Source organism: Cucumis sativus, chromosome 5 (assembly GCF_000004075.3).
Source record: "Cucumis sativus cultivar 9930 chromosome 5, Cucumber_9930_V3, whole genome shotgun sequence".
Lineage (NCBI taxonomy): Eukaryota > Viridiplantae > Streptophyta > Magnoliopsida > Cucurbitales > Cucurbitaceae > Cucumis > Cucumis sativus.
In genome coordinates this window covers 22622608-22640596 of record NC_026659.2, presented here as the reverse complement: position 1 = coordinate 22640596, position 17989 = coordinate 22622608, and the positions used below count along the sequence as shown (strand labels likewise).

At 38.2% G+C, this 17989-nt stretch overlaps 1 protein-coding gene across 2 annotated transcripts; it reads right to left on the bottom strand.

Annotated features, from left to right (window-relative positions):
- Positions 1–621: 621 nt before the first annotated feature.
- Positions 622–17438, bottom strand: LOC101207666 (50S ribosomal protein L15). Of its 2 annotated transcripts, none has more exons than XM_004142765.3 (5): positions 17041–17438; positions 3976–4468; positions 2955–3038; positions 2779–2868; positions 622–1142 (listed from the first exon to the last, which is right to left on the bottom strand). In XM_004142765.3, exons 2-5 carry the CDS (start codon positions 4381–4383, stop codon positions 870–872), a joined length of 855 nt encoding a protein of 284 aa, XP_004142813.1. In that variant the 5' UTR covers positions 4384–4468; positions 17041–17438; the 3' UTR covers positions 622–869. The 2 variants fall into 2 exon arrangements, with proteins under 2 accessions (XP_004142813.1, XP_011655431.1); XM_011657129.2 differs by lacking the exon at positions 17041–17438 and adding an exon at positions 4743–4859 and having other exon boundaries at positions 633–1142.
- Between the last annotated feature and the right edge of the window lie 551 nt (positions 17439–17989).

Sequence of the window (17989 nt, the reverse complement as noted above, 5' to 3'; positions counted from 1 at the left end):
CAGTCAACATAATCAATTTGAACAAAATTGTTGAGAGTCGATTGAAAAAGTGGAGTACTTGTTATTAGTGTCGTTTGAGTCCAAAACTAACTCCAATCGACCGACTTGCATCCCTAATTTCTAAATCAACCCTGGAAGCTAAAACTATTGCCTTAGATTTTGGTAGCGAGGAGGTAAAATAGTTGAGATGCCTAATTGTTTATATTCCTTGTAACAATTAATCCTATGGTGCCTTTACAGTATGACAGTTGAGCTACTTTAGCTTACGCTGGTAAATTATTATCTCATGGTGTAGTGTCTGTTGATTTTGTGAGATCAGAAGAAAAATCTAGCTGAACTATTTACAAAAGGCTTAAAGCACAAGCAAGTTTCTGAATAGTAAACTAAAACCCATGATAAAGTCACCACAGGTGGATACCCAACCTCAAAAATTACAAAATTGAATTGAGAGCAAGACTACAAAGCAGTAGTCAAGAAAATTTCCATATTGAACAAAAAAAATCCAAAAGAGATTAAATGGATTAACTCAAAACATATTGGACAAACAAAATAGAGTATAAAGTTGGTTTAAATTGAAACAATTATCATTAGTTCAAAGTTTCAGTTAATGCAGCCAAGGGGTTAAATTGATATTTGCCCAAAACGTATGAACATATTATCTTTTATTGAACTCGATTGTAGATAAAACAACGTGATTTTGATTACCACCCTGAAACCGTAAAATCTCAGGTGAAATGCGGCCGACATCCATCATTAATCCTAACATATGTGTGAATATTAATAGAAACAAAACCATGAGCATATTACTAGAGAGAATGCAGTTGAAAATGACAACCAAAACTTAAATTCCTTAAATCGAAGTATGATGCTCAGGTAGACAAATTGGACGCTGCCTTTCCTCCATCTTCATATTCAACTGAAAAAGGAATAGGTTTAGTTGGAGCAGGCAAGCGGCCAATGCTGTCGACTTTGTCTTGTTGCTTTGGTGGTGGCCTTGCCGCACGTGGTAGGAGTCTCCCTTTCTTTTCAAACCACTCGGGCTTGAGGAGCGCCCGAAGGCCTAATTTGTTGTAATATACTCTTCGAACAGTCCCACCTGCAGCTTCGACAGCTTCTTTTGCTCGAACAGTGACCCTCGACACCTGAACATCACACATTGAAGGTTAGTGCCAAGTGCAAGAAGCTCTTGATCGTTAAATCTGGGGCTCTTGGAACAATCCACTTGGTTAAAGATGAAAGACTTCAGATTTCAGACTTCAGAGCTTTGACTATAACAAAATTAGGAAATACAAGTTTTGCAATCTCTTTGTGTAAACTAAGAATGTCAATCGCAAGCAAATAACAATGTCTGCACAAGCTACACAAACAGAAAGGATATTCTAAATAAGGATAAGGAATATTCTAACTAAGATTGCCAATCACAAGCAAATACCAATGTCTGCACAAGCTACACAAACAGAAAGAATATTCTGTAAGACCCCAATCCTTTATACATTACTCTCAAAAGGGTAATAAGGTAACTTCAAAGGTGATAGATGAAGTGCAGGTTCGGCTCTGGTTTTATACAGTAACAAAGCCAAACCGAGTCATTTACAACCCTATTCTGAACTTTATTACATTGTTGTTTCAGAACTTCTACCTGAAAATGTTTTGTAAAACAGAGTAGATATTGCTACGTACTTATTTATTCATTTCATTTCATACCATGTTAGTGAAAAGTTCGATAGACAATGAAAATTGTTTCATGAAATTCTAGCGGATTGAAAAATCCAAAAAAAGATCGGCCTCAAAAGTTTTTTTAAAGTCTCATAATTCGGATTTGGCACTTATTCAAGAATCAAAGAAAAAAGTTTTCTATTTGTGTTTCATCAAGTGTCTATGGAGTTATAAGGTTTTAGCTTGAGACTTCGCCATCATGGAAAGTGATGATTTTAGAGGATCGGTATGGCAGTTTGTAGGAGGGCTTTGTTCAACAAAACCACTCGTTTGCAGTAAAAGTGATTTTGGCAGATGTGATTTTGGCAGATTTATGGTTTAAAAGGAACCATGACCATTCCCTTGGTTGGTTGGATTCTAATGAAATCGCTCGTAGAAATGCTTCATCTTGATGCATCCTTCTAAGGAGTTTGACAGTTACAGAACTCCTGGAGCTCAACATGATTTGGAGAGCTTTTACGTTTTCATCTTATCTGTGGGCATGGAGCCGGTTGGCCTTTTGTTCTCTTGCTTTTGTTGATTAGCCTTTTGTTCTAGAAGGAATTATCTCTTCAGACTCCTTTGTATTAGCTGACACTGTCATCTAGGCTTCGTTGGGTCTCAAATGGAAAGTTTTGATAGTTTTGTAAGGTTTCCATTTTTGATAAGGGGGTGTCAACATAGTTGAATTTCCAAGCGTTCCTTACGATCCTTAGGTTTTCAGCTCATTGTACAATTCTTGCATACTATAAGCCTTGTCTCATTATTATATCAATAAAAGAGTTTTGTTCCTTTTTTAAAACAATATATAGTACATACGGGTAAACTGAAATCTGAATGCAACTGGATCCCAAACCAGACTAGAAAGGAGGCTAAATGAAACCCTTGGAAGAACATCTGCAGCACTAGAACCTTCTTCAAGAAGAGTGTACATAAGCTTCATATTAGTAGCATGAGATGAAAATACCCCCAGATTTATGAATAATTTATACAGAACATCAGACTAACTAAGGACCATATAAATATAGGTTTTGAAGTACTTGTTAGAAGGAAAAAGAATTTTTTTTTTAGTTGAAGATTTACCTCTAGGTGAATTGGCCACTTGATATGTTCGGCACCACGTCCCATCAATCTTACCCCATCCTCTATTTGTTTTCCAATTGCACCTGTATCCTGTTTTCATAATGCATTCGACACAATATTAAAAACAACTACTTCAAGTTTTTGATAAATTAATCAAGGTAGAAAGAAAATAATACCTTGAGAGTTTTCATAGTTATTAATTCAGAAGAATCAATTTTCCCAGCATTTATAAGTTTAGCAATCTTTCCCAAACCAACTGGCTGTCATAAAAGAAAAAAGGAATCAATAGAGAAATATCATAATACTCAAGGAGAAAATATTCGGAGTGTTAGCAAAAATAGCAAAAAATTTACAATAATAGAGCCTATGTCACTACATTTTCTAAATTGCAAAAGTAGCAAATTTAAAAGCGGATAGCCCTATGATATATTTAATTATTTGTCATATTTGTTATATTTGTCATATTTGCAATATGCAAAAAGGAGGTGCTATGGGTTGCTTCTTTCTAAATTTTTTTGTCATCTAATGCAATTTTCCAAAATATTCTGCCCAAACAAATCTGTGTGCGCGCGCATGTATATATGTGCTAGGGACCAAACACCAGAAGATACCAACTGTGCTGTGCATTAAGTAATGCAAAGTGCAGAAGGTAAATCTTCAAAGATCATGCAATATGAATTGCTTAAGACATCACATGCAATTCACAGCAAAAAAAAGTAGATATGGATATTAAAGACATGCTTTCTTCAAGATGAAAACGGAATGCATTATACAATTCTGCATCAAAGGAAGGAAATAAGTTCTTTAAGAAATAAATAAAGCTCGGGGTGCACAATAGAAAAATGTAAATGTTTGAAGTATGAAGAAAATTAGTATGATGAATAATAATAAAAAGCTCAACAAAATAGAGCTTTTAACAGATGGTAGGAATATCAATATAATTATTACTTAAATACTAAAAGAGGAAAGAGTAAGAAATCAAGCTCGAGGCATTGAGGCAAACATCACAAGCCTTGAGACAGAGCTTCAAGTGGGCTTCACTAAGGGAGCCTCGAGATTATTTAAAGTGAGACAGTCACACAAAGGTTGTGTGCGCCTACTTAATCGCACTAAGGTGCATGACTCAGTGGGCTGTGGACTTTTTAGAACACAGATCACAAGAAACAAACCAAAAAGAAGAAAACATAAATCAAATACCTGAAATGTGAGGCTGAAAGGATTTTTAAACCCTCTTTTAGGAAGCCTGCGGCGCAGTGGGGTTTGACCACCTTCAAACCCAAGCTTCCCAGAACCTCTTGCTCTTTGGCCCTTGTGACCTCTTCCAGCCGTCTTCCCCTTCCCAGAACCAATACCACGACCCTTTCTTGTTTTCTGTTTTCTTGGAACCTTATCTCTCAGATCATTTAAGCTCAAAAGGCTGAAAGCTCGAAAACCAAAGATATTTCCAGAAGGAAGGGAACCTACACACCGATCAAGGAAAGGGTTTTGCTGGAACTCTAAGAATGGACGCGATAATGCTTGGTTTATTACAATAGCAGGTGGGGGTTTAGTATGAACAGAAGCAAGTGAGCTAGATAATAAGCAACACAGTCGTCTTCGTAGCATTTCCTTTTCCTTTTTTCGGTTCAAATAATAAAATGCACCAGTTGTCTATGTTCCGCAAGTAAGTCCGGAATAGACTGAATAATTGCTGCATTGTGAATGAAATAGTTTAATTTTGTAATATACATGAATATAAGTGTTATCTAGCTTGACTAACTATATTGATAGAACACCAAGTAGTGTGTTCTACTAATTTATTAATCAGCCAAACTTTTACAGAAAAAACAGTACTAACACAGTCTTGAAAACAAAGTACAACACAAGAACTAATACAAAGATAAACCAAATTCAACATAAAACATCAAAACAGTAAAGTACTTCATGATAATGGAAATAACTTGCTACAGACTACAGAAACTGACCACTTTCTGCATTCCCTGCTCTCCAGGAAATTACAGTCCTCCACATCCCAAAACTGACTAACCACCCCTCTCTTCCCTTCCTTCTTTCCCTTTTAACTCCCTCCCATGTAACTAACCATGGTCCCCACCAAGGTGGTTTCCACTTCTTTCTCCATTTCCCTTCTCTTGTTCACATGCAACTGCTCCCTTTTTCCTCCTACTATATTGTAAAATAATTGGTGGTCTATCATTATTTGAGGCCCCCAATTATACACACATATGTTAGAAAGGGCAAAAAGGGAAATTCACCAACAATTAATGAGGGAGAATGAGTGGGAGAGAGAGATCGTGCAGGTGGGCCCCACTGGGGAGGAAATTGAGGGAGGCAATAAATAGTGATTGATGGGAAATAGCGAGGTAGGTATTTTTTTTTGTCATCTTTAGGTTAAAGAGGGTGGTTGTAGCCATAGAGGAGGTATCCTTCTTGTAAAGGGTGCTAGTATGTTTCCTTTGTTAATCCTTTCTCTGCTATATTTCATATTGTGGCCGTAACTTTTTGGCTTATATATAAATAAAGAAACACACAGTACTGTCTCTGTTTAGCCGTTGTTAGGTTTTTTATTTGATATTGTTGGTTAGAACCCTGACATTTGGTATCAGAGCGCGAAAACTGGGGGTTGTTACGTGACTCGTGGCACAAAGACAGATGGAGGAAAGAATGGAAGGAACTGAGAAGGAGATATTGAGCATGAAGGAAATGTTATTGGAGATGAAAAAGTCTATGGAAAGAATGGCAGAGGAACTAATGGAAAGAATGGCGTAGGAACTAATGGAAAGAATGGCGGAGGAACTAATGGAAAATCATAGCTATAAGAAAAGGGATGAATCTGGGACATCGGATGGATCGATCATGAAGTTAAAAGGGAAAAAGGGAAAGTAGAGGAATCGGAACTCAGTAATGATGTTAACGAAAACACTGTGGATCGAAGCAAGTACAAAAAGTTGGAAATGCCTATGTTCTTAGGCGAAAATCCAGAATCTTGGGTATCCAGGGCAGAACATTTTTTTGAAATCAACAATCTGCCAAAAACAGAGAAGATCAAAATGGCTTTGGTCAGTTTTGGGCAGGATGAAGTGGATTGGTACCGGTGGACGCATAATAGGAAAAGAGTAGAGTCATGAGAAGACTTGAAAGGAAGGATGTTTGACTTCTTCAAGGACTCAGGACAAACGAGTTTAGTGACACGCTTGATTAGAATTCAACAAGACGGCTCCTACACTGATTATGTGAAGAAATTTGTCACATATTCAACTCCTCTACCTCACATGGTAGAGAGTGTGTTGCGAGATGCTTTTCTAACTGGTCTAGAACCCAACCTTCAAGCAGAAGTCGTTAGCAGATATCCCCAAACGTTGGAAGATTGTATGAGAGGCTCAACTAGTCAATGATCGCAATTTAGCAATGAGATTGACTAAGGTCGATGGGAGGATAATGGAACCAAAGAAAAGAGAAGAGTACGCGAGCAAACTCCAAGAGGGAACAGACAAAGGTTTCGTGAGGAAGACAGATTTTCCTATGAAACAGGTAACCATACTCATTAAGGGTAATTACCAAAAGAGTGAACCCTAATTACCAAAAGAGTGAACCACCTATCAAACACTTGTCAGACGCAGAGTTCAGGTCCAGACTGGACAAGGGCCAATGTTTCAAATGCAATGAGAGATATACACCAAAGCATCGATGTAGAGTGAAGGAAAAAAGGGAATTGATGTTATTTATCATGAATGAAGAAGAAAATAAGACGAAGGTAAGACAAAAGAGAACCCAGGAGAGGTGCTGGAATTAAACCATCTAGTTCTGCAGAGGAAATAGAGTTAAAAACCATCCATGGGATGGCATCGAAGGGAACCATGAAGCTGAAGGGGGTTATAAGGGGCAAGGGAGTGGTGGTGTTGATTGATAGTGGAGCCACCCACAACTTCATACATAACAGGACAGAAGAGGAAAAGAATATGACCTTGGAAGAAGGTACTCCATTTGCGGTTACAGTTGGAGACGACACCCAATGTACGGGCAAGGGCATATGCAAGAGTAGAATTGGAACTACAAGGAGTTATTGTCGTGGCTGTTTTTTTGGCAATTGAGTTGGGAAATGTGGATGTAACCTTAGGGATGCAATGGCTAGACACAACAGGCACAATGAAAATACATTGGCCGTCCCTAACAATGACCTTTTGGTCGGGAAAAAAGAAAATTATGCTAAAAGGAGACCCATCCCTCATCCAAGCAAAATGCTCCCTGAAAACAATTGAGAAAACTTGGGAAGAGGAAGACCAGGGTTTTCTGTTGGAACTCTAGAATTATGAAGTAGAAGCTGATAGGGAGGTGGAGCAGGAAATAAAAGGGGATGAAGAAGAGGTTCCAATGATCAAGTTTTTGTTGCAATAGTATGCAAACATCTTTGAAGATCCTAAAAGGTTGCCCCCTAAAAGAGAAATAGATCACCGCATCTTGATTCTACCAAATCAAAGGCCAATCAATTTCAGACCCTATAAGTATGGCCATGTACAAAAGGAAGAAATTGAGAAATTGGTTGTGGAAATGCTACAAGCAGGAGTGATCAGACCCAGTCACAGTCCTTACTATAGCCCTGTTTTATTGGTTAAAAAGAAAGATGGAGGGCAGCGCTTTTGTGTGGACTACCGGATGCTCAATCAAGTCACCATATCTAATAAATTTCCTATCCCTCTGATAGAAGAGCTGTTGGATGAATTATAATGAGCCATGGTTTTTCGAAATTGGATTTGAAATCAGGTTACCACCAAATAAGGATGAAGGAGGAAGATATCAAAAAGACTGCATTCAGAACACATGAGGGCCACTATGAATTCCTTGTCATGCCTTTTGGACTTACAAACGCCCCGGCCACCTTCCAATCCTTGATGAATCAGGTATTCAAACCTTCCTAAGACATTGTGTATTGGTTTTTTTTTTATGATATACTTGTGTATAGCACGGATATTTCGGAACATAAGAAGCATCTAGGAATGGTTTTTGCGGTAACGAGAGATAACCAACTATTTGCTAATAAGAAGTGCGTAGCTCACTCACAAATCCAGTATTTGGGACACTTAATCTCTAGTAAGGGAGTGGAGGCGGATGAGGAGAAAATCAGAGACATGGTGAAGTGGCCCCAACCGAAGGATGTCACGGGTTTGAGAGGGTTTCTGGACTTAACAGGCTACTATAGAAGATTTGTTAAAGGATATGGGGAAATTGCAGCTCCAATGACCAAATTGTTGCAAAAGAACTCCTTCGTTTGGGATGACCAAGCATTAGCTGCTTTTGAAAAACTGAAGATTGCTATGACTACAATTTCGGTGCTAGCACTACCTAATTGGAATCTACCCTTTTTTAATTGAAACGAATGCCTCGGGGATAGGTTGGGAGTTGTGCTATCACAGAATGGTCATCCCATAGCCTTCTTTAGCCAGAAATTGTCGAACAGAGCTCAGACGAAGTCCATTTATGAAAGAGAACTTATGGCTGTAGTATTGGCAGTACAAAAATGGCGACATTATCTACTTGGGAGGAAGTTCACCATTATATCTGATCAAAAGACATTGAAATTCCTCTTAGAACAAAGGGAGGTACAACCCCAATTCCAGGAATGGTTAACCAAACTCTTGGGATACGATTTTGAAATACTCTATCAACTCAGATTACAAAACAAGCAGTCGATGCCCTATCTAGAATTGAATACCCGATGGAAGTGAACTCATTGACTACTAATGGCATTGTGGATATGGAAGTGGTAGATAAGGAAGTCCAACAAGATGAAGATTTAAAGAATATGATCGAGGAGTTGAAACAAAATCCGGAGGGAATCAGCAAATTTAGCTGAGAGAATGGGAAACTATTCTATAAGAAGAGAGTGGTATTGTCCAAGACATCTTCCTTGATCCCCACCTTATTACATACATTCCATGACTCTATTTTGGGAGGGCACTCGGGATTCTTGAGGACATACAAGAGAATGAGTGAAGAACTATACTGGAATGGGGGATGAAGGCAGACATAAAAAATTATGTTGCGTAGTGTGAGATCTGTCAAAGGAACAAATATGATGCAACGAAACCAGCAGGGGTGTTACAACCAATCCCTATTCCAAAAGCCATATTGGAAGAATGGTCCATGGATTTCATAGAGGGCTTACCTAAGGCAAGAGGGGTGAACATGATAATGGAGGTTGTGGAGAGATTGAGCAAGTATGCTTATTTCATCACCATGAAGCACCCATTCACGGCTAAACAGGTGGCTGCCACATTTTTCGAAAAAGTGGTTAGCAAGCATGGGGTTCCAAAGTCCTTAATATCAAATAAGGATAAGATATTCATTAGTCACTTTTGGAATGAACAATTTGCGGCTGTGGGGACTAAATTGAAAAGAAGCACAACTTTTCACCCACAAACAGACGGACAAGGTAAATCAATGTGTGGAGACATACTTAAGGTGCTTCTGCAATGAGCAGCCTTAGAAGTGGGATAAGTTTATTCCGTGGGCTGAATTGTGGTATAACACCACCTTCCACTCTTCCATGAGATTCAACCTGTTCCAGATCGTATATGGTAGGCAACCACCCCCCCCTTCTATCATATGGAACCAAAAAGATTCAGAATGATGAGGTAGAATTAATGTTAAAAGAGAGAGACCTGGCATTGAACGCTTTGAAAGAGAATCTTCACTTGGCTCAAAACTGCATGAAGAATTGGGCAGTCACTAAAAGAAGGGAACTTAAGTTCAAGGTAGGAGATGAAGTATACCTAAAACTCATACCTTATAGGCAGAGGTCCTTAGCTCGGAAAAGATGTGAAAAGCTAGCACCGAAATTCTATGGACCGTATACAATCATTGAAGAAATCGGAGAGGTGGCATATAGACTGAAACTTCCACAAGAAGCGGTTATCCATGATGTGTTCCACATCTCTCAGCTGAAGCTCAAATTGGGTAAGTAACACGTTGTGCAACAACAGCCTATATTGACAACATAATTCGAACTACAACTATGGCCAAAACAGGTATTGGGAGTTCGCTGGAACAAGGATTTGGGAGCTAATGAATGGTTAGTTAAAGTGGAAGAAGTTAACGGAAATTGAAACCACATGGGAAGCTGTCTATCAGATGAATCAACAGTGTCCCACCTTCCACCTTGAGGACAAGGTGAATCTGGAACCGAGGGGTATCGTGAGGCCCCCAATTATACACACACATGTTAGAAAGGGCAAAAAGGGAAATTCATCAACAATTAATGAGGGAGAATGAGTGAGAGAGAGAGATCGTGCAGGGGACCACTGGGGAGGAAATTGAGGGAGGCTATAAATAGTGAATGATGGGAAATAGGGAGGTAGGTATTTTTTTGTCATCTTTAGGTTAAAGAGGGCGGCTGTAGCCATAGAGGGGTATCCTTCTTGTAAAGGGTGCTGGTATGTTTCCTTTGTTATTTCCTTTCTCTGTTATTTCATATTGTGGCTGTAACTTTTTGGCTTATATATAAATAAAGAAACACAGAGTACTGTCTCTATTTAACCATTGATAGGTGTTTTATTTGATATTGTTGGTTAGAACCTTGAAACATTACTCCCCCTCTCCAAAGACACCTTGTCCTCAAGGTGGAAATGAGGAAATTGTTGAGCGAAATCATTACAATTCTCCCATGTGGATTCATGTGGTGGAAGTCCTTGCCAACGAATAAGCACCTCCCACTCCTTTGTAGATGTATGTTTCCGATAACCAAGTATTTCTACCGGAATAGCCACCCACTCCACATTTTCTGTCAAGAAAGAAACTAATGGATGCACATCCCTAAGATTGCTAACCACCTTCCTAAGCTGAGATACATGGAATACTGGATGAATAGCAGATGTAGGAGGTAATTCTAATTTATAGGCAACTGGTCCAATTTGTGCAATCACCTTGAAGGGGCCAAAAAATTTAGGAGACAACTTTTCATTCCGTCTCTTCCTCACTGAAATCTATCTATAAGGTCGAAGTTTAAGAAACACCACATCACCTTTCTTGAAACTCGACGTGCCATCGCTTCTTATCAGCGTATTTCTTCCTTCGATCTTGTGCCAATCGAAGATTCTCCCTCAATATTCCCAAAATAACATCTCTATCTAGCAACTGTTGATCCAACGTAGAATTAGGGGTCTCCATATCTCCATAATAGATCAATGGTGGAGGAAGTCGACCATACACAGCTTGAAATGGAATAATACCAATCGACTGTTGGTACGTGGTATTATACCAATATTCTACCCAATGCAGCCAACGCAAATAAGTTTCCACTCCTCTGTTGACCACCTTTGTCTGTCCATCAGATTGTGGGTGATAAGCTGTACTTCTGCTCAATTTTGTACCTGACAACTGAAACATCTCTTGCCAGAAATGACTCAAGAGTACTTTGTCACGATCAGAAACTATAGATTTAGGATAGCCATGTAATTTAACTACCTCTTTAACAAAAGCTTCAGCCACTGACTTCGCAGTGTAAGGATGTTTCAAAGCAATAAAATGACAACACTTACTCAGCCTATCAACAACAACCATCATTACCTCATGTCCTTCAGATTTCGGTAAACCATCCATAGATATCTCACTCCAAATGGAATCCGAAATTTCCAATGGCATGAGTAATCCAGTGGGAGATAAAGCCAGTGTTTTGTTGCGTTGACAGGTCATACACTCATCACAGTATTTCTGTACATCAGCCTTCATACCTTCCCAATACAACTCACCTATCAACCTTTTATAAGTCCATAAATAGCCCGAATGCCAACCAAACACTGAATCATGATAAGTATGAAGAATTGTAGGCAATAAGACTGAATTTCTGGAAATGACCAATCGCCCTTTATACCTTAGCACACCATGCGGCATAGTAAATTTTGTAACATCGTCTCCCTTCTCAAGCTTGTCCACAATTTCCTTCAACTTCTCATCTCTATCTACCTCTGTTTTAAGAATGGATAAATCCAACAATGATGAAACAGTAAGTTGATTAAGTTAGGTAGTAGGAGGAACACGAGACAAGGCATCTGTTGCTTTGTTTTGTAGTCCCGGTGTATACACGACATCAAAATTGTAGCCAAGAAGCTTAGCAATCCACCTCTGATGTTGAGGTTGGATAACCCTTTGTTCCAATAAAAACTTCAATGATCGTTAATCAGTTTTCACTACAAACCTCCTGCCCAAAAGATAAGGTCTCCAACGTTGCACAACCAAAAGGTCCAAAACTACAACCATTAATTCCCGTTCATAAACTGGTTTAGCATGATCCCTCATAGCTAATGTCTGGCTAAAATAAGCATTTGGCCGATGATTTTGAATTAAGACAGCACCTACCCCATATCTAGAAGCATCAGTCTCTATTTCAAATGGCATGGAAAAATCTGGCAGTGCTAAGATTGGCAGAGTCATCATAGCCATCTTTAAATTCTCAAAAGAATCAGCAGCTGCAACAGTCCATTGATAAGCTCCTTTCTTCAATAATTGAGTCAAAGGAGCAGCCACACTTCCATAATTCATTTCAAATCATCGACATTATCCTGTCAACCCAAGAAATCCACGAACTTCGCGGACATTAGTGGGCACGGGCCATTTTTGATAGATCTAATTTTCTCGGATCAACTTCTACACCCTTGCCCAGAATTATATGGCCAAGATACTCAACTTTCGTTTTGGCAAACCCACACTTATGCATATTAGCATATAATTCTCTCGCAACACCTCTAACACCCATTCTAAATGTTGAAGCTATTCATCCAAACTTCTACTGTAAATTAAAATATCATCAAAAAAGACTAAGACAAACCTGCGTAGGTAAGGTTTATAAAGATACTATTCATCAAAGCTTGAAACGTTGATGGTGCATTGGTGAGCCCAAAAGGCATGACAAGGAACTCATAATGCCCCTCGTGAGTTCTAAAAGTTGTTTTCTCCACATTCTCTTTACACATTCTAATATGATGATATCCCACCTTGAGATCAATCTTCGTAAATATATTAGCCTCGTTAAGTTCATCAAACAATTCCTCTATTACTGGAATAGGAAACTTGTCTGGAACGGTCACACTATTCAACGCACGGTAATCTACTCAAAACCGCCAACTACCATTTTTTTTTCACCAACAAGATCGGGCTCGAATATGGACTAGTACTAGGTTTAATTATGCCAGATGCCATCATTTCATCAACCAATCTTTCCATCTCCTCCTTTTATTGGTATGCATATCTAAAGGCCGGACATTGACTGGATTAGTTCCCTTCTTAAGATGTATATGATGTTCAATGGTACGTTGTGGTGGCAACTCTCCAGGCCAATCAAAAACATCTTCATACTTAGCTAACACGGCTAGGAATAGACTCATGAGTGGTAGGCACTTCATCAATCCCATACATCGCTGCAAATGCCATTCCACCTTCCAAAGATCTACACTCAATCAGAAATCCCTGATCAAGTTCTGTCCATGTCTTCATCATGTGCTTCAAACTCACCCTAGCCTTCGTACGACTCGGATCTCCCCTCAATACAACCTTCTTCCCATTTTGTATGAATGTCAAAGTAAGTTTTCGCCAATCCACTTCAGTTACTCCTAATGTATGTAGCCATTGCATACCAAGAATTACATCCACTCCCCCCAATTCTAATGGCAAAAAATTATCCACAACCTTCCATTCACCCAATAGCAGTTCCACTTGTTTACAAATTCCCTTCCCTTTTACCGCAGATCCAGAACCCATAATAACCCCATAATGAGAAGTTTCCTCCAACGGCAACAACAATTGAGTTACTAATTTTTCAGATATAAAACTATGGGTCGTGCCGCAATCTATCAATACTACTACTGATCTTTCTCGAATCATACCTTTAATTTTCATAGTTCCAGGGTTTGTTAATCCCACCACCAAATTTATTGACAATTCAATCACGGGTTCTTCTTGCTTAACAACTTCAGTCTCCTGTATCTCAGTTTCCACTTTTGAATCCTCTTCTTCAACTACTTCTGGTTCTTCCCCATTTACCCCAACAACTAAGACTCTAAGTTCCTTATGATCTTTCACTTTACACTTATGGCCCACAAAAAATCTTTCCTCGCAACGAAAACAGAGACCTTTCTCACGTCTAGCCTGAAATTCAGCATCAGAAAGTCATTTTAGTGGTCCTTCTCGTCGATTAGGTTCACCAGCCACTCCACGAAGTGTAATCGTCCGCATTGGAACAGTCCCTCCTGACTTATTATCATTAGAAATCACAGGAATTTGAGGTTTAAAAGAAGCAGAAGCCTGGAATTTCCCATCCGCTGCACGTTTGGAACTTGATTCTCCCCTTATCACTTCTCGGTTCTCAATCTTTTGGGCCAACTTCATCATTTGAGCAAGTCCCATAGGTTCCCAACATTCCATATCTGCCTTAATCCATGTTTCAAACCATTCATAAATGTCTCTTCTAAGACAGCCTTTTGTAGAAAAGGCAATGGTGCTACTAATTTAACAAATACATTCTGATATTCTTCCACTGTAGTTTCTTACTTGATCTTTAAAAATCTATCCAGATTTGATCCCTCACGACCTGATCAAAATCGAACAATAAGTCTCTTCTTTAAATCGTCCCAATTAACAAACGATTCACGATCTTCATGAGATCTATACCAATCCAAAGTTGCTCCATCAAAACTAATAATGGACACAGTCATTTTTTTTCTCACTCAGTTTGTGTATCTGAAAGTATCTCTCAGCCCTAAACAACCAAAAATCAAGATCATTTCCCTCAAAAATTGGCATTTCAATTTTTTTAAATTTGCTTCGATAGCCTGTAGAATCTTCACCCTCCAACTTGGTATGTTTTTCCTCAGATTTTCCTCCCATCATCGTCGAATCACTGACATCAACCATGCTGTCAATTTTACTTGATGATCCTTCTCGTACTTCTTCCATCGTTGTCTTCCCTTTGATCATCCCCTCAATATATTTCAACAATGTTTGTTGTTGCTTCTCAGCCTATACTCCTAACTCTCAATACTCCTCGCCAAAGATGACATGTTTTCCTTGATTGTTGGCAGATCATGTAATTCTGCTCGAATGCCAGATATTTCTTGATCTACCATTTCCAACTTTTCCTCAATTCACTTTTGAGCCATGAAATAGAACTTCACAGATTCAAATTCTCTGATACCAAAATGATAGAACACCAAGTAGTGTGTTCAATTAATTTATTAATCAGCCGAACTTTAACAGAAAATGGTACTAACACAGTCTTGAAAACAAAGTACAACACAAGAACTAATACAAAAATAAACCAAGTTCAACATAAAACATCAAAACAGTAAAGTACTTCACGATAATGGAAATAACTTGCTACAGACTACAGAAACTGAAGACTGTCTGCATTCCCTGCTCTCCAGGAGATTACAGGCCTCCACTTCTAGAAACTGACTAACCACCCCTCTCTTCCCTTCCTTCTTTCCCTTTTAACTCCCTCTTATGTAACTAACCATGGTTCCCACCAAGGTGGTTTCACTTCTTTCTCCATTTTCCGTCTCTTGTTCACGTGCAACTGCCCCCTTTTTCCTCCTACTATATTGTAAAATAATTGGTGGTCTATCATATATGTAATATAAAATAGGTATTTTCTTCACATACTAGTGAAAAAAAATAATACTTAATAAAATCACCTACCTAATTCAAAATATGATTCCACTGTTATAGCACAAGAACGTGAGGATATGTAGAGTTTTTCTACTTTCTTTTTTAGAAAAAGATAAAGTTATGTAATGAAAATAGACAATATGAATACAATGCCTCAACCCTCAATCATAGGTACATTTTGGTAAATCAAAGATAAGGCAAATCAAACATTAAACAGAAAATGCAAACCTTGGGGATGGATCTAAAGAATATAATAAAATTAACAATCTCTTTTCCCTGCATTGATGGGTTGAACAATATATGACGAATGAACAAACAATTAATTAAACTTTTTGTGGATTAGTACATAACACGTGTTGAGTAAAAGTCATCATCACCTACAAAATTTGTTAGTGGCTCAGTAATGCCTACTAAGTAAGCAGCTCACACTTGAGGAGCCACCAAATAGCATACAAGCTAAAAATTATTCTATTCACAACCATTGCATTTGCTCCTCATTGAAAAGTACATAATCATTCCAACATGCCAAAGACATGAATGAACACATAACATAATGCACAATCAATCTCTACACAAGCCTCATGAGCTCGTCTTTAGTCCCATCCAAAGCTCTCTCAGACTTACTCCGTCAACAAGTGTCAACCCCTTACCATATCTACCTTGGGCCTCAATGATCTCTACAATGCTCGGAGTTCGATCCTTGATCATTTTATACAATGTCTCAATGACTAAGCAACATATTGTACCTCTTTTTCAAGGCACAATGAACCTCTTATTTCAACGATGACATATCACCCTTGACCAGTTTTACCCAAGGCACACCAATATGCACCGTCTACCCTTTATAAAGGCATGAATTATTCAGGACTGTTTTCTCACACAATCTCATTCAAACGTATGAGTCCTACAACATGCTTCTAGCCCTTCTCTAGGTCAAAACTACATAAAACAATAGTATGCCCCCAACAGAAATCATATGAATCAGACATTTTCAACAGTAACACAAGCTTATAAACTTAAGATCATGCAACCACTTCCCAGCACGTAAGTGGTCACAACAAAATTGCATCATTCCTGAAAGCTTAAACATCCAAAGCACATAAGGCATAAAAGCATCAAGCATTTACATCATAAATAAGAAATATAGCCCTATAGCACAAATAAAGCACAGCATCATAGAAAACAACATATAGACCCAACAATTAAAACTCTACTTGCCTACACTGCTCCTAAATTAGTCCAAAAGAGACCTAAATAAAAAGGAAAATACATAACAGTTTTAAATGAAGTTAAAAATCCTTACTCGAATCTGAAAGAGTATTCATCTGGGGCGCTCTTACATAAAGACGACCCTAAACCTAACTATCTTAGGTTGAAAACTCCAAATAAGTCTGAATCTACAACTAAAAGTTCCGAAGGATTAGATATTAATCTAAATCATTTCATCTGAGTTGGAATGAGTTACAAAGAACCGTTACACTTACAACCAAATCTAACCCCCCAAAAAAAAAACTCGGGTCGAGAAACTAAAACAGAAGAGCTACAAGCATAAGAATCGAATTTTAAATTCAATCCCAAAGAAATTAGAGCAAATTAACCAAGAAAATTTACCAAAAGGACTCGAATCTTTGCTGGAACGTGATGGAGTTAAAAATTACAAATGTGATCCCTGGGAAGTACGAGCAAACCGAATCGATGTCAATAAAGAAATGGGTTGCTGCAGAAAATTGGTATTCAGCCAGTTACTGTTAGGGATGGCGGAGCCGGGCAATTAAAGCTGGTCGTGGGAGTGTAGTTGCTGTGAGCGGACGTTGCCACCATAGAAGTAGAGCTCGTGCAGCCAAGGCTGAACAAAGACGGGTCGTGGGTTGCGCCGCTCGACAAACGCCGCTGGTGGAAGGAAAAAGAAGAAGAAATGGAGTGACTGTGCGGCTGAAGAGGGTGGAAGGAAGACGGAGAAAGTGGAGTAGAGGTGTAAGGAGGGAATCAGGGTTAATTCTGATTATTATTATCACCCTAAATTATAAAAATGTACACCTCAACTTTCCATTTTACCTTAATTACCTTTGAATTCTTTTAAACTTTACAAAAAAAATAATAATAATCTCAAACTTAAAATATATACATTAAAAAATACTCTTGTTTTGAAGGTAATTGGTTGAAGTTTTGTTTGAAAAATAAACATAAACCGTGAAAAAAAAATATATATATCCTTGAACTTAAAAAAAACTAAAAAATACTCTCACACTTAGCATATAAACTAAAACTTTTAATATCTCATTGAAAAATTAATTCAAAATTTAAAATGTCTCTATCATTAGGATAGATTTATTTGAAATTGTTAGGTTTTATGAGATTACCATTATTTGTTGTATGACTTCAGATATTAGAAATGTTGTTTCGTTGTTGTTGTTTTTGAAAATGAATGATCTACATGGTACTTTCCTTGTCGGTGGTTGCCTTTTCTGTTTCTTCTGTCGAAATCTTCCTTTATTCAGTGTGCAATTATTGTGGAAGTTTGAGTTGCTTAGTGTGATTCTGATGTGTATATATAAAAGAC

Bases quoted from the DNA above. Each gene is read 5' to 3' on its own strand.
- LOC101207666 (XM_004142765.3), bottom strand. From the start codon at position 4,383: ATGCTACGAAGACGACTGTGTTGCTTATTATCTAGCTCACTTGCTTCT. The intron at 3,039-3,975 runs GTATTTGATTTA...CTTTTATGACAG, and splicing joins CTTTCAGCCTCACATTTCAG to CCAGTTGGTTTGGGAAAGAT. The intron at 2,869-2,954 runs GTATTATTTTCT...TTATGAAAACAG, and splicing joins TAACTATGAAAACTCTCAAG to GATACAGGTGCAATTGGAAA.